Source organism: Peromyscus californicus, unplaced genomic scaffold (genome assembly GCF_007827085.1).
Source record: "Peromyscus californicus insignis strain IS unplaced genomic scaffold, ASM782708v3 Scaffold_8__1_contigs__length_139910024, whole genome shotgun sequence".
Classification (NCBI taxonomy): domain Eukaryota; kingdom Metazoa; phylum Chordata; class Mammalia; order Rodentia; family Cricetidae; genus Peromyscus; species Peromyscus californicus.
Window position 1 is genome coordinate 6021171 of NW_026294606.1, and position 18917 is coordinate 6040087.

General features: G+C 41.0%; 1 protein-coding gene across 2 annotated transcripts in view; it reads left to right on the plus strand.

Moving 5' to 3' along the window:
• Ubqln1 (ubiquilin 1) overlaps positions 1-18917 on the plus strand; it is a 38417-nt gene that overhangs the window by 6664 nt on the left and 12836 nt on the right. For both annotated transcript variants that reach the window (XM_052727517.1, XM_052727518.1), the window contains exons 2-6: positions 9282-9433; positions 12389-12504; positions 14990-15252; positions 16146-16304; positions 16444-16678. In XM_052727517.1, the coding sequence (XP_052583477.1) occupies positions 9282-9433; positions 12389-12504; positions 14990-15252; positions 16146-16304; positions 16444-16678 (925 nt within the window). The remainder of the gene's footprint in view (positions 1-9281; positions 9434-12388; positions 12505-14989; positions 15253-16145; positions 16305-16443; positions 16679-18917) is intronic.

An 18917-nucleotide genomic window follows, 5' to 3' on the forward strand; every position in this document is an offset into this window, starting at 1 on the left:
ACAAAATTTTAAACAGTGAAGGAAAAAAAGAAAACTCTTTAAAAAATGTATGTGTATGGGCGTTTTGCCTGCGTGTACATTGATGTACCACGTGTGCCTGGTCCCTGTGGAGGCCAGGAAAGGGTGTTCGATCCTCTGGGACTGGAGTTACAGATGGTTGGTTGTGAGCCACTGTGTGGATGCTGAGAACCCAGGTCCCCTGAACAGCTCTTGCTCTCAACACCGATCCACCTTTCTCAGTCCTGGTGCAACTTTCTCTACTAGGAAATTACAGCGGTCTTTCTGAAGACTGTAGTAATATGGGAAGAGTTTTTTAATTAACATTTTAGATTATTAAGTTTTAATTTCCAATATAATACCAATAGTTGAGATTTGCCTGAATAGCCCTTGTGTGAAATGGTGTCTAGCAAATTGCTGTAATTAAGTGTAATTAAATGACAGGTAGTTGCTTAAAAACATTTGAGGACTGGCCCCACTAAGTTGCCATTGCTTCTTGTCTGGAAATTAGATTGTAGTTTACTGGTAGTCTCTGACTTCTCTTTATTTCTCCCTCCCATTTTTTTTTTTTTTTTTTTTTTTTTTTTTTTGGTTTTTCGAGACAGGGTTTCTCTTTTTAGCTTTGTGCCTTTCCTGGAACTTGCTTTGTAGACCAGGCTGGCCTCGAACTCACAGAGATCCGCCTGGCTCTGCCTCCCGAGTGCTGGGATTAAAGGCGTGCGCCACCACCGCCCGGCCTTCTCCCTCCCATTTATTCCCAGAGTAAAATCTGAAAATTGTTCACTAGATGGTGTCCTTATGCATAAAACTAAAGGTCTATTTGTCTTAAAATCTGAGTTCATGTCAGGGCTCCTTGATCTTCTTGGTTAGCCACACTGTCTCTGTAATACCTTGACCTCTTACGACATTTACTCCTGTCTTAGGACTTTTGTACAGCTTGCTCTGGCCTGCTCTTTGTTGGCTTCCACCAATCCTTGGAATTGCAGAACAAAGACCGGTTTCTCAAAGTATCTCTGATTGCCCAGGCTAGATTGGGGTCACCTGTTGCATTTTCTCACAATGTCATTAGCGTGTGTGTGTGTGTGTGTGTGTGTGTGTGTGTGTGTGTGTGTGTATGATTGTTTATTACAGTTCAAAATTATATAGTTATTATTTAAAAAAGGGCTGTGATTGTTACTTTTCTGTCCCTAGAACCTGGTGCATAGTATAGACTCCATAAACATTGTGTTTGTGGATGAATTTGGAACATTTTGCACAGTAATATGTATTTAATACTAAATACCCATTGTGGAACTTTTACTGAGTAAAGCATGAACAAATGGCAACTGTCCCCTGGAAACCTCATCTTAAGCTTCTCTTCCTTAATTAACCAATTCTCCTAGCTCAGAACTCTTTTCCTTTGAAATGGGGTCTAAGTACCCCTTGCTGTCCTGTGACTCACTATGTTGACCAGGCTGGTCTTGAACTCACAGAGATCTGCCTGCCTCTGCTTCTCAAGTGCTGGGATTAAAGGCATGTACCTGGCCCAGATCAACTCTTAAAAATACTTTTTAGAGTTATTTTACATGTGAGCTGGGCTTGGATAGCAGTGTTTTCCACATTTGAGCCGTCTCACTGGCTCCTTATTTCTCAGCTGAAGAGATCTTCGGGCTCATAGAAAATGATTTTAGTATTCGCCTCCTTATATCAAAGATGGTTTGTAGGGGCTGGAGAGATAGCTCAGTGGTTAAGAGCACTTGCTGCTCTCCCAGAGGACCCGGATTCAATTCTGAGCACCCACATGGCAGCTAACAACTGTCTGTAATTCCAGTGATCTGACACCTTCACACAGACATATATGCATGTGCATGAAATAAAAATAAATACATTATATTTTTAAAAAGATGGTTTGTAACTGATGATAACTATTTTATTACATTTGTCTTTTGTATGTGTGGGCCTTTGCACCAGGACAGGGCGCATATATGGAAGTCAGACAACCTATGGGAATTGCTTCTGTCCTTTTTCTACCATCTCAGTCCTATTGATTGAGCTCAGGTCATCCGGCTTGGCTGCAAGCACTTGCTGAGCCATCCCACTGACCCCTGATAAATTTTCAGATGTGTAGAGAAATTAATATTTTTGCGGAGTCCATGTTAAGCTGGTAAATGATTGTCAATCAGTTCTCCAGGAAAAACAGCACAGATTTGGAATGTTTACTTGTTCGTATGTAGTATATATTCTCACAATGGTAGATTTCAAGCCACCAGTATTAAACTGCTTCAAAAATTCCTAAAAATTAAGAAGCTATTACTTAAGTGGTTTCCTTAGACAGAGGCTAGCGACTATGGAAGGGCAATTCCTGTCTGCCTTTGTATTGTATATGGCTGGTTCCTTCACAGCGCACCAGTCTGGCCTCTAGAAACAAAATAGACTTTGTGTAGCCCTTTACGGAAACTGCAAGCTTCAGCAGCTTGTTACAATGCTCATTGGAAATCTTTTACTATGTAACAGTGTGATCTAGGTAGGAGAAATGGTGTGAGGGGATTGGAATGGGGACTTAGCCTTTAAGAGGTCTGTGGGCTGCTCTTGCCGAGGACCAGGATTAGATCCCTAGCAACCTCATGGTGGCTTACAATCTTCTGTAACTAGTCTCAAAGGATCAACACCCTCTTCTGGCCTCTACAAGCACCAGGTACATGTGATACACAGTCATACATCCAGACAAAACACCATACACATAAAATAAACACTACCCGGGGGAGAGGCAAAAGACCTCCCCCATTCAAGATCAAATAGACTCTTCAGAACACCTGGTAACCACGCCTGTGGCCAAATCATCCCATTATGCAGCCTTGCTGGGTAAAGCAAGCTCAGATTCTCTGACCTTGAGTAAGTAATGTGGACCCCCACATGTGTTCGGACTTACTTTTTTTCCGAGATGCTCTCTCTTACTGAACCTGGAGCTTATGATTTGGCTAGACTATGTCCTCGAACTCTGAGTAGCCAAGGATGACCTTAACTTCTGGCCCTCCTGCTTTGACCTCTTGTGTGCTGGGATTGCAAGTAGTGTACCCAGTGGTGCTAAGTTTTCAATGTATGGCCTAGTACATGCTCTTCACAACCCCCTCTGCTGGTTATCTTTGTGGTGGCTGTTTTATCTGACTTTCTTTTTCTGTTTTTATATCCTTTGGAGATTTCTCCATGAATTTTATAAATTGTTCAAATCAGGAAGTACTTGTTACTCCTAGAATAATGCATAGATCCTAGAACTCTTGAACTCTATGTACCCTGGACTTTCTGTTCCCTCTCTTGGTCCCTGTCAAATGACCTAAGATGTATAAGGGCTTTGTAAAATTGGCTTTAAGAGTTGTCTGTACAGTTTTTCATTTTCCTTCACCCAGGGTCATTTTCTTGTGCCTGAAGGAGCCTGTTACATTTTCTAACCTGTTTGTCTGCTAGGTGTCACATTCTTTGTTTATGTGAGTATGAAAAAGATCATGTGGGCTGTTTTGTTCTTACATTTCAGTTTAATTTTGAGGAAATTTTACTGAATATAAAACTCTAGGTCACTTTCTCTTAAAAAAAGTTTATAATTAAATTCAAGTAGGTGGAGACTAGGACGTGATATTGCTCAGTGGTAGAGAACTTGCCTGACTTGCAGAGGGTCCTGGGCTTGATCAGTGAGTTGGAGTCACATAGTAGGTCCCTTTTCAGTTTGTCAGCTTTTGCTTAGTGATATACGTCTAAAGTTTCTCCATATCCTTTCATGACCTCACTTCTTTTAGAGCTCACTTCCTTTAGTGCTGAATATTTCATTATCTGAATGCACCACAGTTTATCTACTAAAGAACTTCTTGGTTACTTCCAAATTTTAGCAATTATGAATAAGGCCTTTGAAGATGTATATACATGAAGGTTTTAATGTGAATACCTTTCAGTTCTTTGGGATAAATATAAAGGAGTGGTTGCTGAATTTCATGCTGAGTGTATGTTTGGTTTCCTAAGAAACAGCTAGGCCTTCTTCTGCAGTGGCTCTTTATCCTGTGTTCTCACCTTGTCGAAGGCCTCACTGTTGCTCCTAGCCTTGCCAGCATTTGGTGGTGTTGGTATTCTGAATTTTGACTGTTTTAATGCATCTCTTGCTTATCTCTTTGCTTTAGTTCTACATCTTCTGGGTGTGATGGAGGAGCATCTTTCACGCTAATTTGTCATCTGTATATCTCTGGTGAAGTGCCTGCTTTGGCCAGTTTTAAAATTGGGTTGCTATTGTCAAGTTTTATAAGTTCTTTGTATATTTGGGCAATAGCTGTTTATCAAAATATGCCTTTTGCAAATATTTTTGTCTCTTCTGTTGTTCATCTTCTAATTTCTTTCTTCCCCCGCTCCCCCAAGACAGGATTTCTCTGTGTAGCCCTGGCTGTCCTGGAACTCACTCTATAGACCAGGCTGGCCTCAAACTCAGAACTCAAGAGATCTACCTGCCTCTGCCTCCTGAGTGGTGGGAATAAAGGCATGTGCCACCACCTCCCGGCTCTTCTAATTTCTTGAAAGATGTTTTTAAGTTGTGTCCAGTTGTGCTTTTAAATGGCCGGAGACTAATAAGAGCTTCCTGCTCTTTTCTTTCTTTCCGTCCTTCCAAATTCTTGCATTGGCAAGAACCCTGAAGACCAGATGTCCCCAGTTGACACACTCCATTCTTACTGATTTTAGAGGGAACCATCCATTGGTTCACAGTTAAATCTATGTTTGCCATTATTTTGTAGGGACACTTCTGTCTAGTCTAAGATTTTTTTTTTTCTTCCAAACTCTTAATTTGCTGAGTGTTGCTGTGAAGTGATGCTGTCAATGCCTTTCTGGCACTGACCGTGTGGCTCTTCTTTTTTGTCAGTTAATCCAATGAGCTACCTGACCTTTTCCCCACATGGGGAACCTCCCCTTTATAGACTTAAGTTCAATTGGTCACTTAGACTTTTTAAAAGTAACATTTTTTTATTCTTTGATAAATTTTGTGTGTCTATATATGTATTTTGATCATGTCTAGCCACTACTACCTCCCTCCAGCTCCCCCTAGTGCCCACATAGCTGGATTAGCTCTGATGGTGTTAGTCTGTTCAGGAGAATGCTGGTTTTCTTCTTTACCTTTACTAGTTTTTGTCTCTAGTAATAAGGGCCTTGTGAAATGAGTTGAGAAATGTTTCTCCTGTTTCTATAGGAGATTGACTGTTTTTCTAGGTTTCATCTTTCAGGAAATTGGGGAGTCTTGGGCATAGCTCATTTGCAAGCATGAGGACCTGAGTTTGGCCCCCATGTGTGCACACACCACATTCACACACAAGGAAAGTGGGCAGTGAGCATGTGAACAAGGGGCACAGTACCGTTTGTGTCATGAGAATGCAGATCAAACTGCACAACATCTAGAATGGCTATGGAAAAGTCTGATAATCAAAACTGTTGGTGAGGCTGTGGGAATGTTGGAATCCTATGAAGCTAGGAGTATAAAATGGACACCAGCAATCACAAAGGAGATTCTGACTATAGAGATGAATGAAGTACACACACACACACACACACACACACACACACACACACACACACACTACATGAATAAATTGTTGATGCAGAGCACAGATGTCACTTCAAAGGGAGTGAGTTTATTGAACCAAATATGAGTTGACCAGGATCCAGGGATATGTGTCGAGGTTAGCTTGAAAGGCATGTTCTGCTGTGATGGTGGTTACAAGAGATTTCATTACAGAATACAGTATTTTTGCCAGATGCATTGGTGAAGATTGCAGGTAGGTTGTAGCACGAATCTTAAAAGGTCTTATTAATAAAAAACAAACTCAGAGCCAGGTATGGGGTGAACACTGAAAGATCAAAGAGACAGAACCAGCCACAGCTACCCCACCTTGCCAATTCCTCAGCTGATCCTGTTTCCTCAGACTGGAAACCTCTGTGTCCTCATCCGAATGGGTCTCAGCTGAACTGCTGCTAAAAGCCTAAAAGCTTAACCAGCTCTAGTTCCTGGTTCTCACGCCTTAAATACCTTTCTGCTTTCTGTCATCACTTCCTGGGATTAAAGGCTCTTGTTACCACGCCTGACTGTTTCCAGTGTGGCTTTGAATTCACAGAGATCCATCTGGATCTCTGCCTCTGGAATGCTAGGATGTGTGCGCCACCATTTTCTGGCCTCTGTATCTAGTGGCTGTTCTGTTCTCTGACCCCAGGTAAGTTTATTAGGGTGCACAGTATTTTGGGGAACAAAATATCACCACAGTAGGTGGGTATAGCAAAGAGGAAATTGCTATAGGTTTTGGATGCTGTATAATGGTTTCTTAGTTTTTGCATTGGATAAGCTAGTGGCTTATTAATACATTTTAAAGATTTTTTTGATTCAAGGATATTAGGTCAGAAACAGAAGAGTATTCTGAAATTGACTCTTGTCATCATTGCAGTCTATTTCTGAATATACTAAAGATCTTTGAATTACACACTTAAGTGGCCAAATTATATGGTGTGCGAGATATATGTATTTGGAGACAGGGTCTCTCTGTAGACCAGGCTGGCTTCAAACTCAGAGATCTGCCTGCCTCTGCTTCCCAAGTGCTGGGATTAAAGGCTTGCACCACCATGCCTGGTGATTTATAACTTAGTAAAGTTTTATGTTAGTGGGAATTTGGAGGCAAAAGTGGGAGCATGCCTTAGATCTAACATCTTACCTTCAAACACTATAAAATGCTATATAAATGCATTTATTAGTTGTGTGTGTGCACCACAGCCCGCATGTGGAAGTCAAAGGCCAGTTCTCTCCTTCCACCATGTAGGTACCAGGAGTAGATAGATCTCAGGTTGTTAGGCTTGGCAGCAAGCGTGTCTACTCACTGACCCATCCTGCCAGCCCAGTGATTTTATTTTAGATTATTTACTTCAGAATGTGAGGGAGATTAAACTAAAAGGACTTCTGAGTTTAAGAATAAAACAGTTGATTTAGATCAGCTTTCCCATTTTATATATTAAATACATTTTAATCTAGTTTAGTAAATTTTCTTTTGTGTATGGTTTGTATAGATTTGTCCTTGAAATTGGATTTATGGTGAAAACCCAATGCAGCAACTTAATATCATTGACACTTTTCAGGGCCATGTCTTTAACCCTTTTCTCTGTTCTTGTGGATTAAGAGGACTGGCAGAAAAGTGGCCACCATTTACTGTGTTTGATGCTTGTATTTTATGCATTGTGATTTAATCTTATACAAATATTTTCTTCATTATATTATTTCTGATAACTACCAAAAGGAGGGAGTACCTAATGGGTGGTTAAGTTGTGCTCTTTCCATGTACAGTGGTACAGAATATAGAATGGTATTTAGTTTGTGTGTGTGGAGGGGGTTGCTTGCTTGCTTGTTTGTTTATTTTTTATTTGGTTTGGTTTTGTTTTTTTGAGACAGGGTTTCTCTGTGTAGCCCTAGTTGTCCTGGAACTCACTACATAGACCATCCTGGCCTTGAACTCACAGAGATCCCCCTGCCTCTGCCTCCCAAGTGCTGGGACTAAAGGTATGTGCTGCCACCACCCAGCTTGTTTTTTTAGTCAGTTGGAAATTGCTTAGGTGAAAAGATTATATATCACATAGCCAGGTGTGGTGGCATATACCTTTAATTTCCTGCAGAGGCTGTTAGATAGCTATGAGATCAAGGCTAGCCTGATCTACCTACATAATGAGTTCCAGGACAGTCTGGGCTATGTAGCGAGACCTTGTCTTAAAAAACCATCAATGACAAAAAACATTATGTACCATATAGTTTCAAATGGAGGAGTGGGGGGTGGCTCAGATGAGAAAGTTCCAGAATATTTACTGTAGTACAATTTTGTGCATTTTTATGCTTTCTCAGCCTTTTTCAAAATTGTGGCTGTGTGCATGAGTGGAGAAAGTAGGTTGTAAAATCCAGGTTGTTAGGTGAGGTGATGATCAAGCTTGTGATGCCAGGACTTGGGAGGATGGCTGGGAGTTTGAGGTCACCCTTCTGCTACAGAGTGACATATCCTGTCTCAGAACCAAGCCAAACAAACAAAGCCTTACAGTTACATAGTGTTGGGACTTGGCTTGGGGGAATGTCATTTATGTGTGAATGTATCGAATACTGTGAATTTTTGTGCATCTCTGGTTTTCAGCTCTGGTTGATAACATGTGCTGGCTGTGTTGTTTTGTCTGTAGCCCTTACTTATATTCCCTGATCCTGGAGGATCTTTCTAAGACTCAGGTACGCAGATGGCTGAGCTTTCCTGTCTGAAATGATCTGAGGTCAGAGACCTTTTGAGGGACAACAGGACACTCAAAGTTTCAGATTATTTTGGAACAGTTTTAGATTTGGGGTATTTTGGATTAGAGTCACGTACTGATATTAAAGATGAGCTAGCTGCTTCCAGAAGCATTTCAGATAAGGAACACTCGACCCTTCCCAGTAGATTCATGTTATTATAACAAAGCTTCCTCTTTGTAGTAGTGCTGGATTGAAACCTACCACTGTGTAGTAGTGGGTAGAGTTGAAGAAGTGTTTCTTTTCTTTAGATTTGAACTGTGGTGCTCTGAGGTAGTCTATTAATGTGGATTCCCAGGCTACTGTGAGGCTTTCTGATTTGAATAAAGCCTGTGTATTCTGGTTATTTTAATAGAAACTTAATGATGGTCAGGATAAGTTTTTCTCTGTAGTATTGTCTTTTTCTGCATTTGCAGGCTATTCTGTTCTCTAGCAAGCAGTTCTCCTGATTTCTTTCTAATCTTTCTTTTGGTTTTCAGTTTTGAAAAGCCTTCGCCAACTGTTCTTTGTGCTTTCTCTGTTTACAGTTTGACTCTCTCATGGAAAGATTTTACTATTTAATCTTTGCCTTTCCGTGGTACTGCTCATTAATAAATGTTGAAGGAGAGAAGTGGTTAGTATAGTCAGTAAAAATGGCTGAGAATATGAACTTGGCTATGTGTGTATTGGAACTAAAAATCAACGGGGTTGGAGATGGAGGTCCAGGAAACAGGGTAAGTTTAGCAAGAGCTAATTTGTGACCCCCCAACTAAACTTGGTCCTGTTAGCGTAAGAAGGAGGAAACATATCACGTTCTCCATCTTGGGGCGAGGTGATCATGTCTCTAACGAACACACCTGGAGTAAGTAAGTCCTTTGTGTTAGAGACAGAACTGTTGAACACTCAGATGGAGATGCAGTGCTTGCATTATAGGGCCTCTCCAGTCTGGATGGTGCTGCGCAAACACCTGGGATTAAAACTACATACGTTATTTTATCTCACTCAGTTCAAAGAAGAAATCTCTAAACGTTTCAAATCTCATACTGACCAACTTGTGTTGATATTTGCTGGAAAAATTTTAAAAGATCAAGATACTTTGAGTCAGCATGGAATTCACGATGGACTTACTGTTCACCTTGTCATCAAAACACAGAACAGGTATGTCTTCTAAAAATAACCAGTTTCGGCTTTAAGGGGCTTTCGTTATCATTAGTATTTAAATGGTTAAAGTATTTTTCTTTGTTTCTGTTGATAGCAGAATGTTTAGCAGTGTGACTCCATGCCAGTATTAGTTCTGCCGTGTTCGTTAGGTAAACGTTTTTATGGGAAGGGTTGGGGTGCAAATCTAGGGCAACCCTCATTTAATACTTTAGAAAATTCAACTGGCATTATGTAGAAATGTTTTGAGTTAGGTAACAACTTTTTTTTTTTTTTTAGCTATTCTCTTTGCTTTGGGGAAGTTTTAGACATGATTTTGGTAATATACTATCAGACTATAGACCAATCATAATTTATTGTGTGATCAATTTTTGAGAGAAACTATTATTTTTTTATATTGCTGTCACTCTGAATATCATTTAAATTTTTGTTTCATCATTTGCTTCATCAGATTTATTGAATATGAAGTTTTATTACATCATTCTGCTATACACATACCTAAGATAATGTAATGGAGTAAATGACTAAAGCCTCCTAAGACGTTTTCATGTTTATTCTTAACTTTGAGGCTAGCCATGACTTGCTGTGCTGCATAGCCCGGGTCAGCCTGAGTCTCTTGCCATGTTGCCTTGGCATCCCGAGTCCTGGAAGTGCATACCTATGTTGCTGCACTAGCTTTCTTTTTGAGAGAGGCGTCAGTCGAGTCCAGGCTGACATGAACTTGCTCCTCCTGCTTTAGCCTCCTGAATGCTGGGATTATAGGTGTGCCTCACTATGGACAGAGAGTCTGATTCTTCTGATACTTCCATTGCTACAGACTGCAGTTGAAAAGCATTGTAGTGAAGCATGTCTTTCACAAGCTTGCATTTGCTCTAGGAACTTCTAAGCCATCCATACTCATTAGGCAGGTTTTTGTGCTGGTGTTCCCCAGAGAGCTGATAAGGAAATGTGTTCTTCCTGTGCTTTTCTGTGTCCTTGATAAAGCTGCATCACAGTCAAGTAAGAAGTTAAGGACACATGCAGATAACTGTGGTACACAGCACACAGAGGCATACATGGTGACTGATGTCAAGTTGCCAAGCAAGTGTAAGGCAGATTATGATTTCTGGGATGTTAAAGTGAAAGTAGACCTTTGAATCAACAATGAAGTGGTGAGATCCACAGTCTTACCTGACCTCAGATGAGAGAGGCTTTTCTAATAAAGTCCTGCTGTTCTTAAAGTACTAAGTAATGATGACACCTGAATTGTAGGCGTCACAGTCTGAGCCCTGGCCTCCTTAACAAGCTGGCTCCACCTCTCGTCCTTAGTGTCCCATTAAACAGACAAGTGATGCTGAAGGTCAGAGAAGGGAACTCCACTGAGTGCAGTCACACTCTGGGAAGAAGAGCAGGTAGAGTCCAGTGTCAGCCTCCCCACCCCTTTTTCCAGGTCCTGACAAACGTTAGGTTGAAATGGAGGATAAGAGGTATACATATCTAAGCAGCCCTGGTAAAAGTGAGGTCCCGCCTATGGACCCATCCTTGTCTTGGCTTCAATCTCTATCCAGTTGTCAAAACGGTGAAATTAAATTCCAGGACAGGTTCTCCCACTAGTTGATAACAGCTCTCCAGCCTTTCCTTCTCCCAGCATGTGGTTCCTGGGGAAACTCCAGCTCCTTGGACCGGTATGTCAGGAGTCTGACAGCCAAAGGGAGATGCATGGGACAGGGTCTCAACTCTTGTGTAGTTACATAGTAGTGTCGGAGTCTGCACCCTCACAAACTCTCTCCTTTGTCACAGCCAGTGCCTTGGCAATCGGTCAGCTTTTGTGATTAAAGTGTCATCTTTTTGTTTGTTTGTTTCAAGACAGGGTTTCTCTGTGTAGTTTTGGTGCCTGTCCTGGATCTCGCTCTGTAGATCAGGCTGGCCTCCAACTCACAGAGATCCATCCGCCTGGCTCTGCCTCCTGAGTGCTGGGATTAAAAGTATGCGCCACCACCACCCAGCTGAGATTTTATTTTTAAAATTGTGTGTTTGTCTGTGCATGGGTATGTGCATGTGAGTGCAATACCTTTGGAGGCATCAGATCCTCTGGAGCTGGAGTTACAGGTAGTTGTGAGCCACCAGCTGAGGGTGCTGGAAACTGAACTCGGTCCTCTGGAAGACCTAGTGCTCTTAACTACTGAATCAGCCTCCTTTTTTTTTTTTTTTTTTTTTTTTTTTTTTTTTTTTTTTTTTTTTTTTTTTTTGGTTTTTCAAGACAGGGTTTCTCTGTGTAGTTTTGCGCCTTTCCTGGAACTCACTTTGTAGACCAGGCTGGCCTCGAACTCACAGAGATCCATCCGCCTGGCTCTGCCTCCCGAGTGCTGGGATTAAAGGCGTGCACCACTACCGCCCAGCCTTTTTTTGTTTTTTTGAGGCAGGGTTTCTCTGTGTAGCTTTGTGCCTTTCCTGGATCTCACTCTGTAGACCAGGCTGGCCTCGAACTCACAGAGATCCATCCGCCTGGCTCTGCCTCCTGAGTGCTGGGATTAAAGGCGTGCACCACCACCGCCCAGCGAGCCAGCCTCATAAAGTGTCTTAAGTTCTTTTACTTTTAACAGTCTTCATGGACTGAAGTTAAACTGCCCCTAACCCCATAGAACTAGAAAATGGTTTAAGTATTTGAGCTTTGTGGGTGTTAGTTAGATTGTCTTCTGTGAGGTGACTTGTTGGTTCTTTCTCGTATAATCACTATGATTGAAAGTAATGAAACATTCATGTGTATATTATATTCAAAGAGGAGAGACAATAGTAATTTTATAAAGTTTACTGTTTCCAATATTTGTTCCTAATGCTCAGTCATTTCAGACAGGGTATTGATGACAGTTGTGTTTATGAGAACTTACCCTTTGTTTCTGGCTATTGGAATTTTAGAAATTCTTTTAAAAATAATTAGTTTTACATTTTACATTGTGGTTTAATTATTTTCACTAGGCCGCAAGATCATTCAGCTCAGCAAACAAATACCACTGGAAGTGATGCCACCAATTCATCATCTCCTAATAGTAACCCCACATCTGCTCCTGCTGCTAACAGCCCTTTTGGCTTAGGTAAGTGTTGTTTTGGTCCTTTTGTTTTTGTTTTGTTTTTTTGTTTTTTTTTTTTTAGATAAGGATGGGAGTAAAAAGTTCTCTTTCTCCAAGGGTAGTTTTAGATAAAATGACAGGATAAAACATGCCATTAAAAAAATTTTTTTTTAGACTTTTCATAGTTTACTTCTGTAATTGTGTTAAGAAAGTAGCTTGGGATACAAGCATGTTTGATTAGCTTACATTTACATTTAGTAAATGACACACCTGTTTTATACTGAAAAAGATGTAGCCTGTGTGTACCTAGTAATCTGACTACCACATAATTGCATATGAAGATATAGTTAATTGATGATAAGCTATGATCAAGTGAATGATATTGTTTTCATTTGTACAAGAAAGGTATTAGGCGGACTATGCTAGTTATTTGTTACCTTTTTGTCTTGGTTTTGTTTGAGAAAGTCTTGCACATGTAGCCTGAGTTAGCCTTGAACTCTGGTCTTTCTACATCAGCTTCCTGGTGTGGAGATTGCAGGTGTACAGAATCACTCTGGACCTACAGTAGTTGCTTTGAAACTGTCCTAGGGACTGGAGAGAGAGCTCAGTAGTTAAGAGGTGGCTCATAGTTTGCTCTTGGAAGAGGACCTGGGTTCAGTTCCCAGCACCCACACTGTGGCTCACAACCATCCATAACTCCAATTCCAAGGGATCTGATGCCCTCTTCTGACTCCTGTGGATGCTAGGCGTGCATGTGGTACACATACATACATGCAGGCAAAACACTCACACACATAAAATAAAAAATAACTAAATCTAATACTTCAGCCACATTCCTTTCCTTCTGCCTTCCTCCCCGCTCACCTCAGCCCCTCTGCTCTCCTCCCCTGCCTTGTCCCCCTGCTCTCTGTGCAAGCACTTCACACTGACCTTCTCCAGCCCCACACTGCTACTCTTTGTCCAGTTGCATATGTTGAGATTTTATTGAGGAAGCATGTTCTGAAGCTAAAAAAAGTTGGGCTTAATAGAAGAATTGCTTAAATGTTGGTATCAGCCCCGCTGGCTATAGCTAGTATAGTGCTTTGAAGTTTTTCTTGGGTATCATTTTCACATATTAGGAATCATACACCTTCATGGAAATTTTTGGGTAGCTCAATTATAGTATGCCAGTATATGGTACACAAGTTCTAGAGCATGGCATGGATGCTACACAACACACAGTACTAATAACAAGTAAATAGAAACTTTTGTAGGTTTACACAGAGAGGAGTCTCCAGCTGCTTCTCTTCTCCTTCAATGACTGGTTGGTGGGACTGAAAGTTCCACCTTTAATCCGTTAGGCTTTCTGATGACCAGCTTTACCATCCTTGTCTTTTCCCAGTTATCCTCATCAGTGGAGAGATCTACAGGGCCTGCTATAACAACAAAAGGCACTCAAGATGCCTAGGCTTTTAGGAATCCTGTAAGGGATCAAGAAGGAACAAATAGGTTGTGTTTTACTAGACAGGTTAAAAAATATGTTTTGTTGGTTCTGTTAAATATCAAAGTTGAAAATCTGGCTGGTTTTGATTGTAGAATGTATTTGGGGTAGGGGCTCCACTGTGACAAACATCAGAAAGAAGCAGTTTAGATGAGGAAAAAATGTTGGCCCATAGTTTCAGCTGATGGACTGCTGCTGCGTTAAGGCCTGTGGTGTGGCAAGGAGGGGCAGCAGAGAGCTGTTTCCCTCCCAGAGTAACTGCAGTCCTGAGCTTCTGCCTATCACTGCAGAGGTGAATGAGAAGAGGCAGATTGAGTCTATAAGCTGTGCTTTATTTCAGTGCTAGTAATCTGAGGAGGCCACATCTTACCTTCCGCCAGCAGATGATATTGGGTGGGGGAGAACAGAAACAAGGTGGTTGATCATTTCAGAGCTCAGGTTTGCCTCTCTGGTCAGATGGTCAGCCATGAGACTGGTAGTGTCTATGTCTCCTGTGTTAGACCTTTCATTCATCCCCTAGTCCTTGGGTGTCTGGGTTCAGACAGTTCTTGAAACCTGAGACTAATTAGTATCTGATTGGTGTCAGTGCTGCATTGATAGGGGCATCTGGTCTGCTGTGGGTGCAGTGTGTGCTGTATGGTGTTATCGAGTGTTCTCCAATGTGGAGTACAAGTATGTCTTTACAATACAGATATAGAAGTCCTCTAGCCGTAGCAGCAGGAAGTCCCTTCAAATGTACTGCACCACATAGCCCATTGAGCTATGAACTCACAGCACCAGTCACCTTCATCAGTGTCACCAACTGAGGATCAAGGCTTTGGGGCAGCAGCACTTCCTATCTAAGCCATAGCATAGGAATTAAAGCTGAACAGTATAATAGTAAGTATAACCTAATATCATAAAAATGAGTGAGAGAAGTTGTTTTGTTTTAAATGGTTTCTTGTGTATTATTGAGTTAACAATTATTCATGTTTTAGCACAAGCTTCTGAATTTCATTTTTTTTTTTTGTTTCCCTCTTATCCTCTAAGGTGGACTTGGAGGACTTGCAGGTCTCAGTAGCTTGGGTTTAAATACTACCAACTTCTCTGAACTACAGAGCCAAATGCAACGGCAGCTTTTGTCCAATCCTGAAATGATGGTCCAGATCATGGAAAATCCCTTCGTCCAGAGCATGCTCTCAAACCCTGACCTGATGCGGCAGTTGATTATGGCCAATCCACAGATGCAGCAGCTGATACAGAGAAATCCAGAGATTAGCCATATGCTTAATAATCCAGATATAATGAGACAGGTATGTAGAGAAGTAGTTCCTTTCACTTAACTACAAATTTTTATATATATACACACACACACACACACACACACACACACACACACACACTATATGTTACTTTCTGTGGTTTCAGAGATTGCATTGTGTATGTCCTAAGTTAAAGAGCATTCCAACCATTGTTTAAGGAAAGTCAGCAAAACACAAATATTATTTGGGTCTGTTTGAACTCTGAATTTTCTGCTATGCTTGAAAATTCTTTTAAAAAACACTGTAGAGGACAAACCTTCCATGCCCATTTCTCCTCAGTGTTGGGGGTCCAAGAGAAGGTTCTTAGAATGCAGGATGGAGAGATGATGTCAGTGCCCTGCTCCTCCCTCACACAATAAAAACAAAACAGTTTTGGGAGAGGGGAAAACACTGCCAGAAAAAAATTTTTCAGTAAAAACATTTAGGTTGGTCATGGTGGTGCATGGCTTTAATCCCAACACTTGGGAGGCAGAGGCAAGAGGATCTCTTGTGAGTTAAGAAGTGCTTTCCCAATTTAAATGTTATAAGAAATTTGGTTTAAAACTCTGAATTGGCTTTTATGATGCTAGAATTCGATGACACCTTGTCCTATAAAATAGAGTTAGTGTTTCTGTGAACTGGACAAATGAGTTGGGCTTCCTGGCAGGCAGAAAACAGGTGGGGAAAGCAGAGACAGGCAGCAAGTGCGACAGTCACTTTCCCAACAGTTAGGATGCTGACTGTTTTAAAAGTTCAGTTTGACTACCTGGCACTTAGCACCAGTGGCTCCATTCAGTTTTCTGTGGCCTGGTACAGGAGCTAGTCCAAGTCAGTGGCTTCTCATAAACTTAGCTAGTTAAACGATATTTCAGTGCCTTTTTTTAAAATGGAGATTTCTTTCTTAGACATTGGAACTTGCCAGAAATCCAGCAATGATGCAGGAAATGATGAGAAACCAGGACCGAGCCTTGAGCAACCTAGAAAGCATTCCTGGGGGCTACAATGCTTTACGACGCATGTATACAGATATTCAGGAGCCTATGCTGAGTGCTGCACAAGAGCAGGTGATCCATTTATTCCAAGACTCGGGCCTAAGAGTTGTTCATGTCTAACACAGATGTCTGTGATTGAGGGACCAATATGTGGAGAATGTGGCTTCATTGAAAAATAACTACGTGTTTGTTAATATTTCTTTTCTTTCAGTTTGGTGGTAATCCATTTGCTTCCTTAGTGAGCAGTACTTCCTCTGGTGAAGGAAGTCAGCCTTCTCGAACAGAAAATAGAGATCCACTACCCAACCCATGGGCTCCGCAGACTTCTCAGAGTTCACCAGCTACTGGTAGCACCACCAGCACTGTGAGTGGCTCTGCTGGGGGTGCCACCAGTACCCCCGCTGGGCAGAGCGCCTCAGGGCCAGGCCTGGTGCCTGGAGCAGGAGGTATGTGGCCTTGCATTGATATAATGAAACTATTGCTGATACTGTCTATCATTCATGTGCATCCCTCTTATGAAGATTCTTTGTTGCAGGCTTTTGGGATTGTTTGAAGGATAGAATTTTTAAATTGTATATGTATCTATGAGGTATAACATTTGTTTTAAATATTTATCTCTTATAGTGTGTGTGTATACAGTAGCCCATGGAAATCAGAAAAGGGTGTTGGGTCCTCTAGAACTATAGATGGTTGCAAGTCATCATGTGGGTGCTGGGAATTAAACACAAGTTTTCTGCAAGAGCAGTAAACTCTCTCTTTTTTTTTTTTTTTTTTTTTTTCGAGACAGGGTTTCTCTGTGTAGCTTTGCGCCTTTCCTGGTACTCGCTTTGGAGACCAGGCTGGCCTCGAACTCACAGAGATCCACCTGGCTCTGCCTCCCGAGTACTGGGATTAAAGGCGTGCGCCACCACCGCCCGGCTTTTTTTTTTTTTTTTTTTTTTAACTCTCTCTTAATCACAGCTCTATCTCTAGCCCCTACAACATGTTCTGATCTGTGTATTTGTTGTGAAATGATTAAGTGTATGTAGTCACCATGTTATACAAAAGATCTCCAGAGCTCATTCCTGGGAAATTTTTAAACAGAAGAATAACGTATTTTAAGATGATAATGAAATTATCCTGGCTACTATTCGAAGAGCATGGATTGAGTACTATGGTTTGGAATGAAACATTCCTCACAGGTTCATGTGTTAAAGCCTCAGCTGCTGGCACTATTTTGGAAGGTATTAGAAACTGTAGGAGATGGGTAGGTTACTAGAGGTGAGTCCTAGGATGCCCCTTCCCTGCTGCTTGGCTGCCATGATATGAACTCCAGTGCTTTGTTTGCCACAATTTCCATGCTGTTGTGGACTGGTGTCTTCAAAACCATAAGCCATAATAAATTCCTCTTTTAAATTGTCTTATGTCCAATATTTTGTCACAGTTACATAAAAATACTAATATATTCGGGGGAGTCAGAATTAATGAAAGGAACTTGATTCTGAAGTCATTTGAGTAACCTAGGACATGAAGTAATGGCTGAGTGACTAAAAACAAAAAAGGAAAATAAGCCACATATTAACTTACTGATGAAGTAAAACAATTGCCCTTATTATTACCATGATTATACTGTTATTGTTAAATACAAGGTATAAAAATGCAGATTTAGATGTCTGACACCTAAGTTGTTGCCACACTAATTCAAACATTTCCATCTCTTGCTTCATTCTTTCTTTCTCTGAGACAGCCATCTTTAGCTCTAGGAATTCATAGAAATAGACTACACAGTGTGTAGTTCTTTTGTGTCTGTCTGTACTCATTTTGAAATCCATTTATACTGTGTATATCTCTGATTTGTTTTGCTGAAAGGTATTTCCTTCTAGGGGTATATGGCTTCATTACCACATGTGTATTTCCCCCTCCCCGCCCCCCTTTAACCTAGTTTTTCTATACTTTGTAGAGATGTAGAGCCATACAAATTAGGCATGGAGCTTGGAAAACAAAATTGAGATTCCCAGATAAGGTGAAAGCACTATGTGTTGGATCTTAGCAGAGGCCAGAAAAGACTTGAAAATTGTGACATCTGCTGAGTTGGAATGAGTGTGAGGGATGATGTGTGTGAACTAAGGCTCCAGAGTTGACATAGTCAGAGATAAGGATATGTCCATATTACTCTGAAAAGATTGGTCTTGACTTCACACCCGTAGGTAATTGCTGGTGGTGGGATCCTTTTGCTCTGTGCTTTTTTAACCAAATTTTCAGTACTGTTGGTATGTGCGTCTTTTTTTTGAGGCCGGCCATATTTTGTGAAGGCTGGAATCTGAGTATTGACATGCTCAGGTCTTGGTTGCTTTTCACTTAATTAACATTTTGTTTGTGGGTCTTTTAATTAGATGCTTCCTTCCTGGGTTCATTCCCATTGTTATGTGAAAGATTTTTTTTTTTCCTGAAGGAAATTTTACATACATGATTGTTAATTGTGCATTGTCAGTAAGAGTGTTACTGAAGATTTCTAAAGCAGTTTTGTGATCACACATCCTAATAAGATAGTGTCAAGAGAAATTGTTTTCATTTCCTGAGTTTTAGTTGGTCTTTTGATCTATACCTGTGGATTCTCAAAATTGAGTCTAAAGGCCGAGCCCAACTGAGCTGAAGTAGAGCAACTGCCAGATGTGTTAACTAGCAGGTTTTTGCAGCCAGGCTCAG